Below are 22,721 nucleotides of genomic sequence, written 5' to 3' on the forward strand. Positions count from 1 at the left end.
AATGTAATTTTGGCACACCCAAAAGACTTAGACTTTTGAAAGAGGGAAAAAAGCATTTCTTTAAAAGCCTTTCCTTCTTTTCAGAGCTGTACTTATAGTTTTCTTCAGTCCTGCCTCATTTGTTTCAAAGACCACCTACAAAGAGATTTAGTGTAAAATACTTCAGAAGAGTTAAGGAATGGATCATATATTCCTCAAGTAAATAGGAATCGCAGCATTTAAACAAATATAATAAATTACAAGATTTGTAATAAAAGAGACATTATCAGACTAGCAGAGAACACACAGACTGTACCTCAAGCGCCCTTTTATCTGCTCTCAAAACCACAAGGGACAGGTCTGACTACATCCACGCTGGTGTCTCTTTCACATGTGTTAGGTCAAGTACATAAGTAGGGCAAAGGATACCCATAAATATTGCAGACATCTTCGAAAAGGGAAGAGAAATCCTTTAAAAATTTGCTCCTAGTCCATCTCTCAATGACTTTGGTGCAAATCCATAAACTTGGATTTTTGACTTACTGGGAGATGTATGTACTTCATCGCCCAGTGAATCTATCGGAAGTTGTAGTGCTGAACACCTTAGAGTCAAGGGGGAAACCTCAGTCCTGCAAATGCTTATATAATTCCTTAAATTCAACCCTGTGCAGTGACATACACACATTTGGGTTACTGAATAAGCTCAAACACAGACAGGACATGACACGGATGCCTGTGATGTGGATCAAGTTACCATACCACCTCCCTTTAATCCCAGAGAGGGAAGAAGCTGCCCAGCAATAGTAACAAAGAAGGTTTTTTAAAAGACTGAAACCTTTCCACAAGTCATAGAAAATAACCATTAAGCAAAAAAGTTCTATTTATTTCAATAAATTAATAAAATCTTTCATGTATTCACGTTTCATCTGAAATAAAAGGCGGCAAAATCCATTTTCAGTGGTGGTATGACAGGTCAAACATACGTCACCTTTAAAACTAATCCAGCTAACATGCCCCCCCTGCCCTCCCCATTTGCCGCTCCAGCGTGGCTGCTGGCTGTGCAGCACACTGCTGCGTGTGCTGTGAAAGGAGACTGCTGCAGGGAAGGCTGTGCCATTTCCCTGGAGCACTTACAAGCAAAGAAGAAAGCCTCTCTGTGAGGTATCATAAACAAACTCTTGTGACATGCCTTTATGATGCTGCCCCAGGGAATACATTAAAAACACAGAGCAGACAAGCTCAGAATTGCTGGAACAGCTTGAGATAACCCTTGCCCTTGATGGTGCGACTGCTCTTGCAGCTAACCGTCCTCTCCCCATTCCTGCACTGCCCTGTGTCCGCAGATCTGTGCTGACAGCCTAAGGGCCAGGAAAAGGGATTACCACTGCAGAAAAATTGCATTGCCCCTTCCAAGCACAACTCTCAACACAGCACATGTCACCTGGCAAGCAAGAGGAGGGCTTGACAGTAGATGTACAAAAAGATTTCAATACAATTGGGTGCAGGAACCTTCTGTACTCTGTGGCCGGTTCCTGCAGCAGTAAAAAATAGCTGGAAAGCGGAAGACTTAAGAGAGCAGTAAATGTTATCACAGTGGTTTCTACAGGTGCTTCCCTGCTCTGTGTGAAGAAGATATAGACAGTGTCTCTACCTTGGGGATTTAGATGGTGTATCGTACCAAAATGCCTTGCAGCATGCAACCCAGTAAGTCAGCAAAACTGCTTTTCTTTCCTGTGCTTTCTCAAGCAAGCCAATTTATACAAACCCTTAGTGCCTCAGGATTTAGCCACTAAAGCTGACTCAATTGCTAAAGCTTGAGGTAAAGCTTTTTTGAAAAAAATTTAAAATTTAAATAAATTTGCTTAGAAGAGCAGCCCACCACCCACAGAACAACAGCTAGGCTAGTTACTTGTGTTGAGAGCTTCAACAGGAAAAAGGAGATGACATAAGAAATGCAAGTTCCTCCCTTTTCAGGTCTTATCATGGCATGTAAACCAGTAGTGTGAGACTACATCGCTCTGCAGTTCTCAACCTTTTAAAAAGCAGTATTTTAAGTTTGACCTGCCCTTTTACTAGCACCAGTTCGGTGGCACGGCTGTTGGCTGCATAGAGAATCCTAGCAGAGACAGTCTCCTGATACAAGTGTTAAACACCGTCCTGCCTGGGTTTCTTGGAGGGGATGACAAAACATTGCTTAGCTCAACGGTGGCCACTGGCTGTTACCACGTCTGCCAGCTTTGCTGCTTTGGCTGCCGCGGGAAATCCAGGGGAAACAAGCAGGGCTGCTGTCTCTGCAGGGCAGAGGGGCACAGACCATTTGGAAACCTTGCAGCAGGAGGCCCTTCCATCAGCAGCTGAAACAGTCAGGGATACATTCTAGAGACCATCAACAGAAACCTGCTACCCCAGTTCTGGAGAAGCCCATAGCCTCCTTTCCTGGCCACCTGAGCCCGATGGTCCTGGGCAGCTGTGGCCTGTGCTCCAGGGTCCAGGGTCCCCAGGCCCTCTGCCACCAGGCTCCCTGACTCACTCTCACATCACCCTTCTCAAGGGCTAATTTTCCAACAAATTGAGATTATCACCATATTCCTTCAATACAAAATGAAGATATGCCTTAAAATGCCAGTGTTTTTCACAGATCAGAAAATCTCATCACTGGGCATAAAGAAACAGAACAATCAGCTGAAAGTATAAAATACTTATGAGGAAATTTTTTTTCAGGATACTACTCTCTTCACTGTGAAAAAACTCAACAATGTATTGTGAAATTTAAATCTTACCCTGCAATGGCAGGATAGCACTGCTTTAGTGCACGAAACCAATTTAATTTCATTTTACAATATAGCAAGTCTAAGAAACCAGTATACATCATGAAAGTAGATATTTTTCCTTCTTTCCCCCACATTTACGTTTCAGGCAATACAAAATTTGAGGAAGTTTGTTCACACATCTCTAAATTCTTAACAGTGGTGTTAAAGCATTTACAGTTAACTGAATATATCTGCACAGAATAAATAATTTTTAAAAAAACACAAAACAACAAAAAAGCCCGAGTAGCAAACTAGGCATTTTTGCAGTCAGAACAAATGGAAACCCAAAGCAGGGATGAACATGTAGGAAGAGGTCGAACTGCCTACGAATACACAAAATTACCAAGGAGCTATATATTGCATCTCCATTTGGAGCTAATGCAGTCTCCTGGAAAAGGGTCACATGCAGCCTGTGCCTTCCGAATGGCAGTTTCACCAGTCAGCTGAGCTCTAGTGTCTTGTATCAAGCTCAGTTTGGCCTGGTAACTCCAGAAGTGGGGGTGAGTCACATTAATATACACATTGTAAAATCTTACTCAAGATCATGCAGCAAGGAACATTATTTCATATTAAATTGGATTCCAAGATACTGACATAAACTGCAGTCTGTAGTCTATTCAAAACTATTTTGCCTAGAAAAAGACTAAAGTAAATGCTGGAGAATCCCCAAAACTGTACGGGGGCAGTTCTATACTCACCTGTTGAAGTAACAAGTAACCACTGCCCCAGCAACTGTCATTTGCTGACAGGCAAGAATGAATTCACTGGTCCAGATAAGGCCAACGAAATGATACCATGCCATGTAGCAAATTCCAGACAGAGCTCTGTATTCTACTTGTCCTCCTGAAGTAGTCTGTGCAGTACCTGGAGGTGGGATTACACCACTGTATTATTATAACACACCAGACAAAAGAAAAAACAACAAAAACAACACCACAACAAAATGAACTACATCTAAGTGCTTCTGTACTCTTTTCCTTTTCTTCAATAAAATTATATTAAAAAAAAAGAAATAGCACCTGAATTTATCTATTTAACAGAGTCAGAGACCCAAAATTTTGTAATTCAAATAGAATTTTGAAAAATGACATCTTACAAAAAGCAAAAGCTTGGCTTTAAATTGGGATTGAGACAGAGCTGCTAATAAAAGAACAGCTATGAATTAGTAAAGATTTCTGAGAAAATATTACTTAATGTTTCAGTAATCAAATGATTCAAAAGTAACTGAGGTCTTAATTTTCTTCATTCGAATTTGAAATAAGCTCATAGTCAGTTATGAAATGCTTTAGATTTTTTCTATAAGAAGCACAAGAGAAAGCAGAAAACTTAAGGACGCATAACGTACCATTGCAACAAAATAAAATTATTATTTTAATTACTATTACTAATTAGAAACATGGCAAATAGTTTGCTGCTCTCCATACTTTGCAATCTTCGTGCAAAATACTGGCACGTACAGGTAGCCTCTCAAAAAAAAAAAAAGAAAAGAAAAGACAAGACACCTGTATGGGAGTATATGGTCCAATGCTATGACTGTATTCAGGAACCCTTCTGTTAATAACAAATAATTCATTCCATATTCAGTAGGTGGCTTTTCACAAAAGGTGGGGGTAAATCAGATAACTTAGCAACCAGACCTTTGTCTATGCAATCCTATTTATGCCACTTGACTCTGAAGTCTATCAGGGGATAATGGCATTTGGACATTTGTTCCTAGGGAAAAGTCTCTAGGTGCATGAACTGCTATTTTTTTAGTTTACCAAGCCTTATCTATTAACCTTAAAGATAAACATGTTCACAGAGTAAAATGAACTCTGGAGGTGAGTAGTTTTTTATTCAAACTCCATGAAAGAAATAGAGATGGAATTGCCTATTACTGGTAGAAGAGCATTATAACTTAAGCTTTAATACTTCATGTATTCATTTGGTGGACTCGGCAGTGTTAGGTTAATGGCTGGACTTGATGATCTTAAAGGTCTTTTCCATACAAAATGATTCTATGTTCTCCCACAGGACAGCACTCCGCCTTCAAGTTCAAAACTACCACAGATACAATGTTATCTGTGAAATGGTTCACTTATTTCTCTCCTGTTTTTTTTTATAGCCACAGAGTTCATACTCAAGGATAGCTGAAAGTAAAAACAATAAAGATTTGCTTTCAGCAATACCATCAGGTTTAGACAAGCTTTGTAAGTCTTCAGAACCAAAGTCTGTTTGTCTGTAAATTATTAACAATATTCATCTACTCCATCGTAGCACTGCAGAATTATTTTAAAGTGTTTTGAAAGGATCAAAAAATGTTATGTGGGCACATAAACACAGACATGTATTCTAAATATTTTATTTTCTGAAACTTTATCAGTTTTAGCCAAACAGGCAAGCTCTTTGCAGTGCTGTATGGTTGGTCACCCACAGAAATATTGTTGCTTCCTTTATATTCAAATTTATTTTAAGCCTTTGAAAAACAAGATATTTGATAGTGTGAAAAAGCTACTACTCAGATCTCTTCTCACAAACTCTCGGCCACTCCTCCCCATCACATGCCTCCTTGGTTTTAAGCTTGGACACAAAAGCTTTTTTTGCCCTTTTTTTTTTTTTTTTAAGGGGAATATTTGAGGATGGATTCATTTCTTCACTAAACTAAACTAAACTATGCACTATACCATTCTGAATTCATGGGATTTTTCATCTCCCTTACTTCTTCCAGAGGTTCTAGACTGTCATTTTCCTGCAGCACTCACAACCAGCCAAATATGCTCATTAACTATAGCCTATAGCACTTACTGAGAGAACTTATGTAAATGATAGGTCAATGAGATATAAGAAGGTCTCCTACCTCTCCATTTTTATGCAAAGACATTATGCCATTTGGTAGCAGAATTAAGCACATTTTTCACCATACAATCCACCCGAACATTTCTTTTCCAAAAAAGGCATATTTCAGGCTTTGCCATTGTATCATTAAGGCTGACAAATGTACATATGGTAAACTAATTCTGCTTGCTTTTTACCAGCCTGCTGAAATAACCACCTGCAGTAACAACAGTAATGGCTTTGTCTTTCCTGGCCAATCTTACACATGTGCTTGTGCACAGTGCTGTGCTCTGCTGCATAGAAATCGGGCACACACACCTGTGAGTTCACCATTGATCACTTTGCTGTCTAGGTATGGTAAAACTCTTGTTGTTACTTCATGGAAATCTGCTTACCAATGTAAACTTTTGTGTTCAACTGATTCCCAGTTGTTTGGGCCTACCACGCAAGCGTAATTTTGTCAACAGAATTACACGCAATGCTATTTTTCATATGTCAGTCTTAGTAGCACAGGTAAACTTTAAAACTATCCTAGATACACTGTTGAGAAAAGTCGATGTCATTTTCTTCATCACTCCTCTGTGATCTATCTGTTCACAGAAGCTAAACTTTCTCAACAAAGCCTTGAAATATGGTTTAATTTGTCAACAGAATATTTTTCTCCAACTGCATAATCACAAATCTTGCTGGTATACACTCTTAGTGATAACATTAAGAAGTCAGTAAAGACCTGAAGTCCCTACAGCTGAATCACCGAATCCGAAAACCTCTGATCAGTACAAATGTTGATCTGCTGCAAATACTTCAAAAGAAGTTTTGTTAGCAAGGCAAACAGGCATAAGTGTTTGCAGCAGAATTCAGAAGTTTCTCCACCTGACCGCAGCCCAGTGCTGTGCCATTATGTCAGTCGGCACAGCAACACAGTGATACAAAAGGCAGTGTGCACACGCAGTTTCATTAGCTATATTTTGGTGCTTTTAGACTTATGTCAGATGCTCTTACTCAGCAACTGCTTCTGCAAGGTTTTGCTGATGCCTGGAGCAGTAGGCGGCTGTAAGGGACAAAAATTCCTGGCAAGTCTAGTCCAGCAATTTCCTTATCAGAAACAAAGAACCACTGACCAAAAAATACCGAGAGCCGGTTTATCAGTTCCTGTTAACATGAAAATATGATGTGCCCTTCCCACTGCAAAGTGAAGAAAAGTTCTGGCATCATACATTGAATCTTCAAGCTTCCTGCAACAGAATTTATTGTGTTATTTTTTCCATTAAGTGGTATTTACAGCTAAGCTAGCTGATTGTAACTGGAATGTCAAAGACCCTGCAGGAAGTACTTTTTTATTGCTGATTTTGCTGCTGCACAGCTTTATGTGGCATTTTTATTGCTCACTTGCCTGTAGGATGCACCTTCATTACATGAGAATCTCACACTGCCTTCTCATCCCACATTACATGCATAGTATTTATGCCATGTGGATTTCACAGCTCCTGCACACTGGGAAGCTGTGCCACATGGCAACCTCAGTTCTGCAGTGAGATATTGCACAAATTAGCAAACAATAAGACTCAATAACCCTAAGACATATCAGCTTTTCCAAAGCACAGCTGAATTCCATTCCTAGCCAGCTAATGGTTCTAACTGGTGCCATTGTTAGTGCTGTCTCAGGTCTGGTGGAGTCTTGGCATTGCTCCTAGTTTTCTAGGTCTGGAATTCACTCAGTCTCTGCTGCTCTTACGGATTCCGAATTACCAAGGTACTTAAGCAGGTGCCTACCTTAAAATGCCTAAGCAGTCCCACTGATTTTAATAGGATTATCCTTGTGTTTCAAGTTAGTCATGTGCATAAGTACCTTTCCAAGTGCGGGCTATAGTTTTCTACAGCTCCCAAGAAGTTAAGTCTTTTCTCAGAGTAACACTAACTTTTGGAGGGGATGTAAATAAGGTCGCATAATGATCAGGTGCACCACAGCTGAAGCAAGGATCAAGTGCTCCAGAGCTGTAAGATGCAGGGATGCTATAAATATTATATAACTAGTGAAGATTCAAGCAAAATGTTAAGAACAGGTGCAGCACAGCAGCAAGGCAATTTTACTTGCCTCTCTGTATTAGACAAAAGACTAGTGTCTTCGTAAACATTTCATTTTTTCAGCTTTCTTGGTATATTTGCATTTTAAATTTCTGCATATCCCCAGAAAATATATTTGTGAAAACAACAAGGCAAAGTGTCAAAAACCAAGAAAACCATCACCTATATTTTACACTGAATCCTGGATAGGCAGCTATTTGTCAATGGAGAAAACAAATTGCTCAAAGGGAACGTATCTTGGGAGACCTTCAGAGAAGTACTCTTAGCTGTTGCAAAAACCTCAAAACTCAAAATCAAAAGACACATCTTCCATTTACAGGGCAATTGCAGAAAACCTGTAGAAGACACAAAACACTTTTGCCAATGCGTTATTAACCATACAGTACTACAGGTACTTGTTTTTACAGGATGTGTAAGTGCTCACCATCCTAGAACAGCAAAACAATCCCCAGTGAGCCACCTTACTGTGAGCTGCTTTAACAGGCAGCATTTCAGAGGACTCTTATTTCGGTTGAAAATTTGAAATAAAAATCTAAAGAAATATTCTGAATACCAAATCTAGTGTACTGTTCATTTGGCCAAGTTTTGAACCACAAAATAAATCTGAGGCACAGTATGGACTGGAAATCCAAACAACTATCATACTTCTTGCTGACATCGACCTCCTATGTCACGTCGACAAATCTCAATCTGAGGGCCGGATAAAAGCTCCCCAGATCATTAAAAGGCTAAAATTGCCATTGTTGTCTTCAAACTCCTCTCAGCAGGAGTTACTCTGTAACCAGAGTGGCTGTAAACAACCAGCAGATTCGGAAGAAACTTTCTCACGCTCCTCCATCGGCACCTAGCGGGCACTGGTGCTCTGTCATGTACGTGGTACTGACAGAAACACCTCAGCCCCTGAACTTTGCTAACAAGTTTACACCTGTTGGGCAACAACTGCTACTATTTAACATAGACAGCCTAACAAAATCAGTAATTACAAGTTATTAAATTAATAGAACCGAGTTTTAACCGGAAAAATAATCGAATATGGAAAGTTGTACTTTTCTATCTGCATTCATGCTTAGCCCATAGCTTAGAATTGATTTGGATTATTTATTATCAAATGCACTTTCTCTTCTTAAACATTAGCATGTTAACTGTAACAGAAAAAGCTTACAAGGACTGATGACTATACTAAAAACATCCTGGCAGATCTCAGTCAAAACATATGTTTTACTAGAATCCTCATATGAGCAATATATTGACAGTTAAGTGCCTTTCCCTTCTTATGCTAAATCTGCAAAAAGTCAATTCTTTCAAATCTGAGAGCTTCCTAGAAACTTTGACATAGCTCTACTGTGCAGCAAGATTATGCTACCTTCTGTACTGTACTGTTTGTATCACTCACTGGAAACATCAGCACTCCTATTATGCTAAGGAAAAGACAAAAAATAAAATACCTCTGAGTTAAGAGACATGTGCTGTGCTATGAATGTAACAGCAGGTCATAAATGGTTTGAATCCTACGCTCCAAGCAGGCAGAAAAAAAAAAAAAAGTTGCATGGAAATGTCTAGCAGGAAACGGAATATAGTCAACGAAGGAAAATGGCACAACATGGAAAAAGCATAAAAAGCCTCTCCAAGGCATTTTTCATTGGGTTTTATTTCTCAGTGAATACATGTAGAATTTGCTCTCATATAATAATGCAAGTCACTACTCCTGTGAAGCTTGTAAAAGCATCCAGGAAATACCTGGCTAGCTCCCCATCCTGCACTCCTCATCAAGCTGTTTCTGTCATATGAACTAAAATATTTCTGCTCTTCTAATGATTGCTGAATTTCCAAAAGCTTTTGAATACAACAGTCTCAGCTGGCATTTTCTAAATTTAGGTCTAACATGGGCAAGCTTCACATCCTTATGCGTGCATATCAAGAGTACCAGTGAATTTTCCTGTGGGTAACAGGCCAGCTCAGCTTAACATCAAGGATACAATATTTCCTCTAACAGTTATTGTCAATTATATATTTAGAAAATCTGTGGGTCATAATTAATTTTATTTACCTGCTATTAGATTTACTATAGTTAATGTTTATGTTAAATTGCATCTGATCCAAGCAGGTGCATGAAATGAACAGCTGGTTGATAGCTCAGGAGATGCTTCTTTCTATAAAGAGCTGGTCTGAACCAGTGATAAGGTACCCCACAAGGCCAGTTTGAAATCACTGCTGCCTGGCTGGTATGTGCATAAATGAGATGAAGATTTTACAGAAAAGGTAACAACCACACAAAGCTGTGTCTAGCACATAATGCTGCCTCTGTAAAGGGAAAATCCAACCCACAGGAGCATGGAGAAGGAATATCCATGACACCTAAGGCAAACTGAACCTGCTTGACTATTTAGTCAGCCAGGAACAACTCACAAAGAGACTGCAGGTCGGACATTTGGCCTTGCTGGGTCTGACCCTTTTGCAGCAGAAGCAGGTTATCAACCAGACATAGTGCTTCAAGCAACCATTTCTGACAGACATGAGCTACTGGGGGAAAGGCAGCAGAGAGACCCCCTCACAAACCTACATGACTCTCCAGTGAAAGCTGGAGGGAAACACACCCTAGCCTAGCCTAAGCAATGGCTGAGTGATTTGCAATGCCAGCATGGACTCGGACAGATGGAATCTCATGTTACAAGTGAAGGGGGTCTTGTATAGGGCCAAAATTAACAGGGTAAGAATGAGATGGAAGCAGTTGTGATAGAAGAGGAGTAAGGTACCCGACCCATGGAGGTGGGAAATACTGCCAGTTTTGCCAATGGGCTCAGCTGCAGAAAGGCTGAAGGCTTTTCTGGCCTAATAGGGATCTGTAAGCCTGTACAGAGGAGCTACTGTAGCCACTGTCTCAAGGGATGGTGGAAACACAAAATAAAATAAAATGGGAAATACGGGAATGACAAACAACTGCCTCCATCCACATCAACTCTATGGCAGCTCCAACCCAAAGAACAACAACTGACCCTAGCAGTGGTCCTGGAAATTTAAAATTAAAAAAAAACCAAACCAATCTCCAAATCATAATGCTTCCTGGGTATAAAGGCTAATGTCTGCATGAGGAGTTATCCCCAGAACTACACAGAGTTGAGCTTCCCTTTGGTTGATGTTGCAGAGAAGAACTACTCCCTCCTTCCATTGGATGGTGTGGTGCTGGGCCAAGGGACAGTGTCCAAATTACCCCGCTTCAATCAGTGACAGATCTTATAGCGCTATATCCCTCAGTAATACCACTTCCATACACAAAATCTGTTCTTATAGATCTTTCACAGTGATAGACTGTTTCTACAGAGCACCTCACCTACAACAGCAAGAACCTCTGGATTAATCCAAATACTGTCATACCAGTCTAAATAATAGCAGTTGTCACCGAACTAGTGCTCAGAAACAACATTCTGCCTCCATGACAACTGGAGTCAGAGGAGATGAACATTCTTGTTTCATAACAACTGCACTAAAAGCTGTCTCTTCCCTTCTGTTACTTTCTTCATTTAAATACATCAAACACACACCATATCTACCACAATATAATCATAAATTAAATAACTGAGAAAGAACAACACTGAAGTCCAGTCCACATATAGGGGCAAAAATCTCTCTTCTATAGTGCTGTGACTCACAGAGCTATGGCAAAGTCAAAGACTCCAACAAATGGGGGGAAAAATAGATAAAGAAAGAAAAGAGTAACGCAGCTGTGTAATAATGCTAGCCCACAATTTGTACACTAACAGCAGGTGGTCCCAGACTTCAGAAGGGAACTTAGGAAACAGAAAGCATTCATCCAAAAACATGGAAAGTTTACTTAAAACTACTTACCTGCAGTTCCCAAGCTAAGTAGTACAGCAACCCAAAACACCCAGAATGCAATGAGAATCAGAAAGGTCCAGACTGGTTGGAACAGGAGGAAAGGAATTCTGCCAATGATTTTACCAACAATCCGAAAAAGCTGTACAGTGAACTGAAGCCTTTTTCTCAGTACAAGTATAAGGGAAAGCAGAACAACCTGTTAAAGGAAATAAAAAGATGAATTGGTGGGTTTTTTTCCTTAAGAAAAGTATCAATGTTGTCAAACGTGGGATCAGGGGGTGTGTAAAGATTTCACAAGGACACAACAGCAAGGTATTTTACACAAACTTACTGCACACTGGAAAAGCTTTCTGAGACACTGCCTATATTCTCAAAGAGCCTGTGGCTCTTAAAATCTGGTTTTCTAAAATCATTAATGCTGGGGTTTTTTAAACAAAATAGGTTTCAAAAACCTGTAATTCACCGGATGGAAGCAGTCTGTTTTGCTTTATAGCAAAAAAAAATGTACATTACACACTACATGTTGCTTTCACATGCCCTGTATGTCATGAACATTTACACTTTCTTCCTACTCAGGTCAGCTTGCCACTGTTCACAATGGTAGGAGGACCAGTCCTTTTCTGCAGAAAGGACAATAGCACAACCAAACTAATTTGAGAGCTGTGTATGTACGAAAGCCAAGCAGACATAAAATGAAGCCTCATTCAAACAAATTATCTTTTTCCTAAATTAAAAAAAAAAATCAACCAACAACAGCAAAACCCCAAGCCAAAACCTCCACAATGTCCCCAGTTCTTTGTATACAACAAGGAACCATGAACAGCAATTAAAAGAGAGGTTGGCATCTATATAGTAACAGATGCAACAAGTGACAGCTGCTTCACTAGTTTTCTTGCATGTTCTAGAAGGAAGCTACCAGCTTTGAAGAGAAGTGTAATCTGCAGCAGGAGATGTTCCCATAGTTCTGCAGTCAGTTGTACTGGAACACACGTGCATACAAATACCCCTTTTCTTACTCCTTTACTATCAACAGAAGTAAAAAAGTCATAACTTACAGAGGATATGAAAAAAAAAAGTGATCTGTGACACATACGTATTTGTCACTGTAAACTGACAGCCTGCTCATACCTGGTGAATTCCAGTCTATGGATCTTACTCTGCTCTAAGAAAACAGAAGAATAATAATTTTGACAGTATCTCATGAAATACAAATTGCCTGTACACTCACATTGAGCAATGACTCCTTTAACATCGCGATATCAGAGTGAAAAAAATAAAAATCACTTTAAAAGTTGCAAGCCACACTCAGATTTTCTGTTGGAAAACAAGATCAGTAAGAGAAAAGCAGAATTTAACCCCATAACCTGTGGCCTAGACACTGCTGGCTGTGCTTTACTACCCCTTCCACTGTCTAAAAGAGCTGCCACCCCTTTCTCCTGCTGACAGGGTAGGCTGAATCCACAGGTCTCACGTTCATATTGAGCCCATGCCCCTCTGTTCACTCAACATGGCTCTCCAGTTAGCTGGTGCAGAGAGCGGGGATGGAATAAAATCCTTGCATTTCTACACCACCAGTGCAAACACTGCTTGTACAGGTCTGAACTGTGGCACAGCCCTATGCTGACAAACAAATGCCACAATGAAGATCTAAAACTATTTAAATGACTGTAAGCAGATCTTATAATTTATTCTCATTTTCACATTTGAAAGGAACGAGGAATTATTTGTACGGTTGCAGAACCACTGTAGTTCAAGTTTTCAAGTTACAGCCTCTGCCATTGCTTAGGGTAAAATGCTACTTACGGTAACTATTGTTGAGAAGATAGCATATCCAAGTAGAAACTTGACATTTTCCTTTTCTGTTTCCAATTCAGTGCTGGGATCATTCCTGTAGTCGTAATAGAGCCACCAGAGAACACCTGAGACAACTGAGCAGACAGGAGCAGCGTGAGGGGGGGCAGTGCTCCCCCGGCTGTGGCACACTGCGGTTGGTAGGCTGTCACCTGCCCGGCCACCCTCGCCAGCCGCTCGCCCTCCCGTCTAGCCCCAGCTCAGCTCACAAATAGTGTCACGCAGCAGAGAGACAGTATCAATGATCACAGAGAAAATTCACATAATGGCCCGTTAATCTGAGGTAAAACCACAGCAGAAAGTTTGGTTTCCTTGCAGTTATTCTAAAGGTCAGGCATGTAATTTCATTGAGGAGACACAAAGCTAACTTTCATGGAACGACAAGCTTTAGCTGGACACATTCCTATAGTTCTCCCTTTCTAAAGCAGGCAATGGAAAACTTCACTAAACTTCCTTTGAAACAGCAGCATTTTCACAAACGCATTCATCTGCCAAAAGAAATGTTGTTTCCAGACATTTATAAAAACCCCAAAACCATCACCATCCCAACACTCAGCAGCTAGAACAGCACAGCCAGACCTTGGCACCAAAAAGCAAGCAGGGCTCAGCTTGGAAATGGCTCTGGTAAGCTTAAGGTTACTGGTGATGGCCATGGAGGAAAAGGATAGCTGTTTGTTACCGCCTCTCCTCCAGTTCAGTGAGATGATCTATGCAACTAAGTGTATGCTGAAAGATAAATATACTTACATAACAACCCAAATACAACCAGTGCAATCAAAATATGGACCAGAAGCGTCCGAATGAATCTGAAGGCTAAAACCAGTATAACAGTGAAGGCTGAAAAATACACAAAATTTTGAGTGTTACAACCCATTTAACTTTTATTTACTTTAAATATAAAGTTCTTGTGTAATTTGGTCTTTTATTTTTAAACAGTGGTCTCAAAAGCAGCAGCATTTAGTAAAGCTGGCAACATTTTTAACATTTAAAATGCACAGTTATCTGTGCGTAACTTACTAATAATGAACTTATAACTGAAATATTTCACCTTGGAAATCACTAGCTTTTCAATAATATTTTGTTAAAATGTTCATGCTGATGCCATTTTTTTTCAACAAAAATTTCTTACAGTCGCCTGAAATTAGGTATATGATCATATCAAGGAACACAGAATCTGATACTTCATAGAGCTGTATTTCACTGGTTTATTAAATGCCTTCTGACAAGACTCAATCGTTCTTTCTTAAAAACAACTCTGCCCAGAAAATATGAAAAAAAATCACTTTTAGATTAAAAATATAAATAGAAACATTTGAAATCTCATATTTTAATTGAATATTAATATTCACTTTTTATTTATAATCTTACCTAGCGCAAGGACAATCAGTCCTATCACAGTATCTCTTCCTGCCAATATTCCACTCAGAATTCGGTGAAAAACGTCCATTTCGTTAACCATACTTATTAAGACAGACGCGTATTTGGAATAGCATTCAGGATTTTGTGGAACACATCGATTAAATAATGGAAAAGATTTACTGGAAAGTTAAAAAAAAAAAAGTGGTAAAAAATATTAATTACTGATCAAACAGTTTCAAATCCACAGAGATCCATTCCACCATTCTCTTTCAAGGCCTCTGCAGCACCCTGCCAGCATGCTCAACACAGCTGTGCAGCCACAGCTGGCCAGTCTGAGCTGTAACCCAGCAGGCATCTTCCCGGCCCAGGAGGAGACCTTGCACATGGAGTCCGACACAACAGGGCACGGGGCTGGGATCGGTCTGTTGCAAATCATAGTTCTGTGTTTGATCTGCAAAACGACTCCTAGCAGCGTGTGCCTGTATCACTCTACCACAACATCCATTCAAGATCAGCCTAGGGGGAAAAATGAACTACTATCTCAATCACCATCAGCATGCAGCTCCTGTTCCCATTCTAGCCTGGCTTCACATGCTTTGCTCTCATCTGTTTATGCAAAACCTAAAATCATGCTAACGTAGCTGTAAGCTATGTTGTTGTAGAGAATTCTAGACCACAAACACTTTGCATTGCTCTTATGACATTTAAGCATCCTAAAAGCCACATCAAAACAACGTTTGTAAGGTACAATTAACACCACCACATATTTACATACAAAATTATTTGGCACTCCCAGCCAAGCTTCCTGAATATATTTATTGTCCCACTTCGGCAGTGCTGCGCTACAAGACAGACTTATTCATACCTAAAAAGGAGAGGTTTTTTCATCAACAGTTAAAAACTTCTCTGACTAGCTTTGCTTCTATTATGAAATCTTACTTTGCAAGATGAATAACTTTGCTGAGTTCCTTGCCAAACAGGAAAAATCCTAAAATGTCAAAGAAATAAGTAAAACACACAGTATTTTTTATCAATTTACTGCTGCTCACTTCAGTTTGTTTCTTTCCTCTGTTTTATCTTGTTCAGAGCAGATGACTTAGCTCAGCAAACACGGAGATTCCAATTCGTTGCTGTATTTTCATGACACAGTGGAATTTAAAATCGTGGGTTTAAGGATCTTGACTCAGAAATGCCAAATGTTAAAGGCAATGCCATCCGCAGACCTGGGCTTCAAGCCAGCTGGCTATGAAATTATTCTGATGGAAATTTCTGTGTTGAGGATAATAAGCAAGGCCCAAGACCACAGCTCCTCTTCCTTGGCATCAAGGGAGAGAGCAAAAGTCTGGGCAGGAAATTAGTTGCTCCTGAAATGGTGTTTATCTCCTGATTTGGAGACGAAAAATCTCTAGAGGGTAGAGGAATGCAGTCCTTGTTCATTTTGTGGGACAGGGCACTGGAGTGTCCACAGGCACATATGAGAACTCACGATGATACAGACACAAAAATAAATAAAGCAAAAACCATTCTGACTGTAAGGCATCAAGTCAAATACAAAACATATAAGGAACTAACAATCCTTAAAAAGCTGTTTGGGCTCACTGGTGTTGTAAAGTACCTAGTAATTCTTACCTTGGTGGAACTGGCAGTGTGGGACACAGCTCAGCTGCCTTTGGATTTACTGTGTAACTGGAAATGTTCAGGTTGTAAATACAAAGACAAGAACCTAAGAAGGGGAAAAAAACCATGGTAATGTTATTTACAGTTTTAGGGAAAACAAGTTATCAATCAAGTTTTATTTACACTTCTGCTTTGATTCCTTAGCAGGCCATATTCGTCTGATATTCCAGTGGCAATGTAAATAACAAATGGGTTAATTGAGTAAATCTAAAGCAACCTCTGTGGAATCTTTTGCTTTCTAGACTTAACTATAGGTACCATTTACGGATCTTGCTGGAGGGCGGGCACACTATTTGTTCCACAGTGCGATACTTCAGCTCTAACCCTTACTCATTAAGATAAGGTAACAGAAAAACCTAAAATGACAGAAGCTACAATAGAAGAACTAGGCCACTCATGATTTAGAGTAGAATACATATCTATACAGAAACTTAACATTTTCTGGGCTCTAGGCTAAATATTAACAGGTACTCTGCTAATAACATTCTGCTTCATTATACAATGCTTCTGGGAAAGAAAGGCTGGATACATTGAAGCCATTCAAAACACAATAGTTTTCTCTCCCTGGAAATAAACAAGCAGTTTTAGCGTGTAAATGGGATTTCATGCAATTATATTCAGTTACACTGAAAATACTTATATAATATCACAGGTGTTTACAGCTTTCTGTACATATTAAATGATGGCAAACTACCCCAAAATGAAATTAAAACAAATGTTGTAAATTTGAATGGCAATGCTTTCCAAACAAAAAACAAACAAAAAAGAATGGAATTCTGACCTCCATTAGAAATAGCCATTAATATTCATATGGTCTGCAGTTTAGGTATACCCTACGGAATAAGGGTTAGGCCACAGGTTATTTTATTTACATGTTGGACACAAATGAACTGGAGCTGCCTGTTCTGCACAATCACTACTTGACATCATATCCATCTTGAACAGCAGAATAAAATAAAAAAAAATTCTAGGTGGAATAGCAAACTTTGGGATCAGATGTCTAAAGGGGTAAAAGCACTTGTGTATCTCTGGAATTAATAACTCCACCATAATTTTAATTAAATTTAAAAGAACCAGTTGGACAAGTTTTGCAGATAGTGGATGACCTCTGTGCACCTACTGGCACCCGCATCAAACTACACTAGTTCATTCCCAGCAGCCAGTTTTCTGCTGCATAATCTCAGCTTTGAGCAGTAATTAATCAACAGTTTTTCAATTTGCATAAGAGGTTGTAACATTTCTAGAAACTATGGCTTTGAAATAAAGCAGAAACTAGACATTTTGCTTTCTCCTGCCACATATTGCTCAGGAAATTAATGGTAAGAGATTACTCCCTAGCATAGCAAACATAATAACAAAGTGAAAGCTACTCTACAGATACAGTAAGATATTCATATTCCCTGTTGCACACCATTATTCCTTGCAAAACTCTGGAGGTCTTCCAAAGAGTTGAGTTGCTCTTGTGGACAACTAGACACACACAAGGATAGTGAACTGATTCTGAGGCTCTGCATTTCCAGGCCGCATGAATTCAGAAAGAACACATACCTAGAAAGAAAAAAAGATCCTCTTTTCAAAAAACAAGCTTTCTGATTTTTATAGGTTTAAATTTTGAGCCTTCTTTCCGTCTTTCTAAAGTGTTACAAAGCAAATGAAACTGTTTTTCCACACAGAATGGGAAAAAATGGAGTTTGAATCAGAAGAAGCAATTTGAGAACATGCTACATTTTTACACTTCATTTTATGATCTTAAACGGGATCAGAAGCTGCCAAAGTGCGTGCCAAAGTGGGTGCCATTCTATAAGGACTAGTTCATGGGAGTCAACAGAATGACTGGGAACTTCAACATGAAACTTCCGTAGTACAAAGATTTGCCATATAAAATGACTGCTGGTTTGGCTGAAGGTTTAACACCCTGCTCATGAAGCATCCAGCATAAAGCATAACAACGTAGCACAGTTTCAAATTCTATCTTAACTTTTTAATTTAGTTTCACCATTTCACACCATTCTCACACTTTTTTTTTTTTTTTTGCCTTTCAATATAAGCAAGTAAATATACACATATGTATATGATGGGCAACTAGAAGATCTTTATCTTATTAAGTTCTCAAACACTTGATTTATTTAGACATTATCTGATATACTTACTTTTTATTAGTCATGTCCTGTCCAGAAAGGGGTGCCCCTTTTACAGGAGTGTTCTTCCTACCACATATGTTCCCGAAGCTGTCATATCCAAGCACAAGTCTTTCTGCAGCACCAGCCATCACAGCATAGCCAGTTATAAACATCTGTTAAAATATTTTTAAATGTGAGATCATGCTACAGTAGCTTTTCCTTTCAATAAATACTCCTTTTAACCCATGCATTTTTGTCTTGTGGATGCACAGATTTAAATCCAAAATCCACTCCTCCGCACAAGGCCAGAGCAAGTCATATGGACGAGTTTAGCCCTATTGCCTCCTTAGAGCTCGCCATTGTCTATTGTTCAAAGTATATTAAGCAGAGTACCACAGGAGAAGAAAGATATGGGTCCTGGTTAAAATAATAGGAGAGCATTAGTAAGTTGCCACATACTGCCTCTACCAAAGTTCACGTGTCACTAGGCAAGGTCACTCAAACGGTAATTTTTTGTATGTGCTCGCTACTTGTCATTTTTCAGGGTGCCCTTCAAGACACACCTGGGCAACATATCTGCTGAAATGTTGAGCTCTTGCAGCTGCTAGTGAATTTAATCAAGGTCTATTTTAAGCACATAAAGTATAATTAAAATCCAGGTACCTGAAATTTCAGGAAGATGCATTCTTCAAACGTGTGAAAAACCCGAGGGAGCCACACTGTGGACTTCGGTGACACTGCACTGATCTTTTAGATGCTCTGCTGCCAGATCCCTGAAAACCCCAGGGGCCACTAAGCACCTCCACTGGCCAAGGAGCAGCAACCTTAGTCAACATAAGACACCTAGCCTAGGAATACAGCTTAAATCCTGCCCATCTACCCCCTCGTGAGGGCCAAAAAGCCCCTTGAGGAAAACCTTTCCAAGTGCTAAGAAGCAGTAATTCTTCTGGGAAGCTGGCAAGTCCTGAGCACTCCTTTATCCAAAGGCTTATTTACAGCACTCGCACTCCAGCTCTTGAAGAACTCAGTGATTTAAATGTCTCGTCTGTCCCGTGGGGTGTAAACCACATTTCACACACACCAAGGGCGATACACTAAGCTTTATGGCTACATGCCAACTGCTGGCAGCAGCAAGTCTTCTCAGTCCCACATTAACCACTACTACTTTGCATGGATATTGTTGAGTATCAGCTGCGCTGGAGACAGACTGCACATAACAGCTCCAGCACAACTGCTTCTTACTTAAGGTTTAGAGCCTTTATTTATCATTCTACCTTTAACACTTGTGACTAAAGATGGGATCTGGGCAACAACTGAGTCTCATACACAAACATGTAAATATGTGCTCCCTCAGTCCCCAGTGTAGCATTATTTTCACTTACACGTTCGCAGTCTAACTACTTACATAATAATTATTTTTTTAATTTTGACTGCATGTTGATGCCATCTCAATACGGAGACATTTGTAGAGACTCTGCAATTAACACTGACATACTACTTGTGGATGTGATATCTGTTACAGTGACCAAATATTTTCAGATTCAGTTTATTTACATAGCAAGTATGTGTTAATAATTAAATTGTTCTCAAAAGAAAAAGGAGAAATAAGCTGGCATTGCAACTCAACCTGAAATATCCTTTCAGAAAAATTCTGGCATTCCTTCTAAAGATGGATGTTACGGGTTCATTGCCATCAGTATGTCAAATACTGTGTACATGTGAATTATTTTTTTTTAAATGCAGAATGCTGGATACAAGCCATAAATATTGTTAAGTAATAGACGACATTATGGCTGCTGGAGGGGTGTGTCTATACATGCCAGTGACATGCATTTCTACAGAGTTACTAATGTGGTTTCAATTTTTTTCACTGTGTGAACAAATCAGTGTCACCACATTTTTTAAAATCTTTTAAAAATAAGATCAAACAAAAGAAAACAAATACATGTATGCAATAAGCTATTTCACAGAAACTGAGCAATGAAAACAGTGAGAGAAAACAAATACAAATTCTAAATCCTCACCATCTGACAGGTTTAAATTTTGGCATTCTCTGCTGATCAAAGCACTAAGCATAAGGCAGTATGTAAAAAACCCTGTCCTGCAGTATTCAAAATGCGTGTATATTCTTCTGCATTAGCTCCCATCAGGAGTTATTCGGAATTGAATTGAAACCCGATTAATAGTGTATTCATGAGAATGCTGAGTAGCCTCAGATATATCATGAAAAAAAACATTCACACTTAAGAAATACAAAGCCTGTTGCCAAAAGCTTGCATGCTGTTCTCAGCACGGGAATGACAGTGACTTGACGTAACATCAGACATGTTGCAAGATAACAAGACTACGGTGAATGAGATAAGTAAAAATAAGATCTCAGTCAGAGCCTGGATTAATTTACACAAAAGTGAATTCTAAATAACCCTGCCCTGTGTATACATGGCATCTAAAGCATATGGGAAGAGCTTAGAAGTCTGTGTAAGCCACCGCAACAAATGCCACCACAAAGGTCAGCTCTGCCCCAGCGCAGTGCTGGGACCCCACCGCCTGTGCCAAGGGTCATTTCGGTTTAGATTTAGGGTGCCGCTGTGCAGCACCCCACCAACTCCGGATGTGACTCCTCTTTTCCAGAGAAAAAGCATGCTCACCAAACCAGCCCAGAAAAGGAAGAAGAGGAGCAGCCAGAGAGTGTCCGTGCACTTTCTGTAAACGGCTGGTCTCCACTCCCTCGGTTCGGAAACACCGCCTCCAGAATCCTAAACGAAACAAAGAAAGAGAAGGGGGAAACCCGAACTTCCTGTGCAGTTACTGCAGACGGCTGGGGCTCCTGAGCGCTCACACCCGAGCACTCAGCGCCGAGCACCTGGCAGCTCCCCGCCCGCAGCGGCGCGGCCCCTCCATAGCCAGGACCGCTGCCGCGCCCCGCACCGCCCCGCACCGCCCGCCGCCGGCCCCGCTTTCTCTCCCCGGCCCCGCTGCGGCCCCGCGCTCACCTGCTGCCGGCCCCCGCGCCGCTCCATGCTCCCGCCCGCCGGGCAGGGCCGGGCCGCGCCGCCGGGCTGCGTGGGGGCGGCAGGCGGGCCTGGGGCGCAGCCGGCTCGGCGGCCGCGGCGGGGCGACGCTCGCTGGGGCACGGCACCGGCACCCGCCGAGCGCGCCGTGGGGCCGGGCCCGCCCGGGAGGAGCGGCCCGGCCGGGCGGCGGCAGCTCCGGCAGCTCCTCCTGCCGCTGTGGCCGGGCACTGCCGGCCGCGTCCCGAGCGCTCCCCCCGGGGCCGCACGGCGGGCGGGCCCCGGCCCCGCTGCCTTTGCGGGAGGAAACGGGATTGCGCTCCCGACGGCCAGGCGCCGGCCGGGCCAGGGGACGGTGGGACTCGGCTGCCCTGCGGCCGGGCGCTCACCTTCCCCGGGCCGTCGGGCCCGCTGCCTCCCGGGGCCGGGACGCGCCCGAGCGGCGGCCCCGCCGCTCCCGGGGCCCGCGCCGCGCTGAGGGGTCCCGGCCCGGCGGCAGGACCCTCCTTCCCGCGGGGCAGGGCTGGGGGCCGCGCCGGGGAAAGCCAGCTGGTCCTTCACAGCCGCACGTTTGCAAACGGGCCCCGGCCAGAGCGGGCTGGGGGGCGGCGGGGGCACCTTGCACGGTTAATGACTGTATTTGTGGGGATAAGTGCCGACCTGTTACTGCCGGCACGAAACGCGGGCTGGTACCGGTGCCCGCTTGGCTGCGTTACCAACAGGCAGCGCAGAACCTTCTCAGCGGGTTGTCTGCACAGTCACCTCACAGTGACACCTGCGTTAGACCACAATTACCTCCCATCCAGCCCCGTACGAGCTTTGCAGGCACAGGAATAGCCACACCGAATTAGATCAGGGCTTGTAACTTGAGTGACTGATGAATGCGTAAATCATTACCCACTTTTTAATAACCTGTTTTCTCAGTGCTGTCCCTGTTGTCTTTTTATTTATACGTACTAAGATCAGCCCAATAATAAAGAAGAAATAAGTATTGAAAAAAATATTAAAAGCACGTTTTTGTTCCCTTCCTGACAGTTAATGGAAAAAATGTCCTCTTCAAGAAGTAATACAACATCTGCAACTGCAATAAAGTTGAATAATTAAAGCTATTTTGCAAAGCTGTTTAAGAACTTGTCCATCTGGTACAAGAGACACAGCATTAGGCTGGTTTTGCTTAGGAG

At 41.3% G+C, this 22,721-nt stretch overlaps 1 protein-coding gene across 2 annotated transcripts in view; it reads right to left on the reverse strand.

Annotated features, from left to right (window-relative positions):
* Positions 1–21,791, reverse strand: part of SLC44A3 (solute carrier family 44 member 3) — a 40,671-nt gene extending 18,880 nt beyond the window's left edge. Inside the window, exons 1-10 of one of the 2 annotated variants that reach the window (XM_055725007.1) lie at positions 21,523–21,788; positions 21,178–21,285; positions 18,560–18,702; positions 17,821–17,957; positions 16,362–16,455; positions 14,742–14,911; positions 14,121–14,210; positions 13,326–13,450; positions 11,532–11,718; positions 3,488–3,653 (exon numbers count right to left, since the gene is read on the reverse strand). In XM_055725007.1, the coding sequence (XP_055580982.1) occupies positions 3,488–3,653; positions 11,532–11,718; positions 13,326–13,450; positions 14,121–14,210; positions 14,742–14,911; positions 16,362–16,455; positions 17,821–17,957; positions 18,560–18,702; positions 21,178–21,285; positions 21,523–21,549 (1,247 nt within the window). In that variant the 5' untranslated portion in view covers positions 21,550–21,788. Of the gene's footprint in view, positions 1–3,487; positions 3,654–11,531; positions 11,719–13,325; positions 13,451–14,120; positions 14,211–14,741; positions 14,912–16,361; positions 16,456–17,820; positions 17,958–18,559; positions 18,703–21,177; positions 21,286–21,522 lie in introns of both variants that reach the window. The other variant, XM_055725006.1, reaches the window with a different exon arrangement.
* Positions 21,792–22,721: the final 930 nt, after the last annotated feature.

The sequence above is a fragment of the Falco cherrug genome, chromosome 12, assembly GCF_023634085.1.
Source record: "Falco cherrug isolate bFalChe1 chromosome 12, bFalChe1.pri, whole genome shotgun sequence".
In the NCBI taxonomy this organism is placed as follows: Eukaryota; Metazoa; Chordata; class Aves; order Falconiformes; family Falconidae; genus Falco; species Falco cherrug.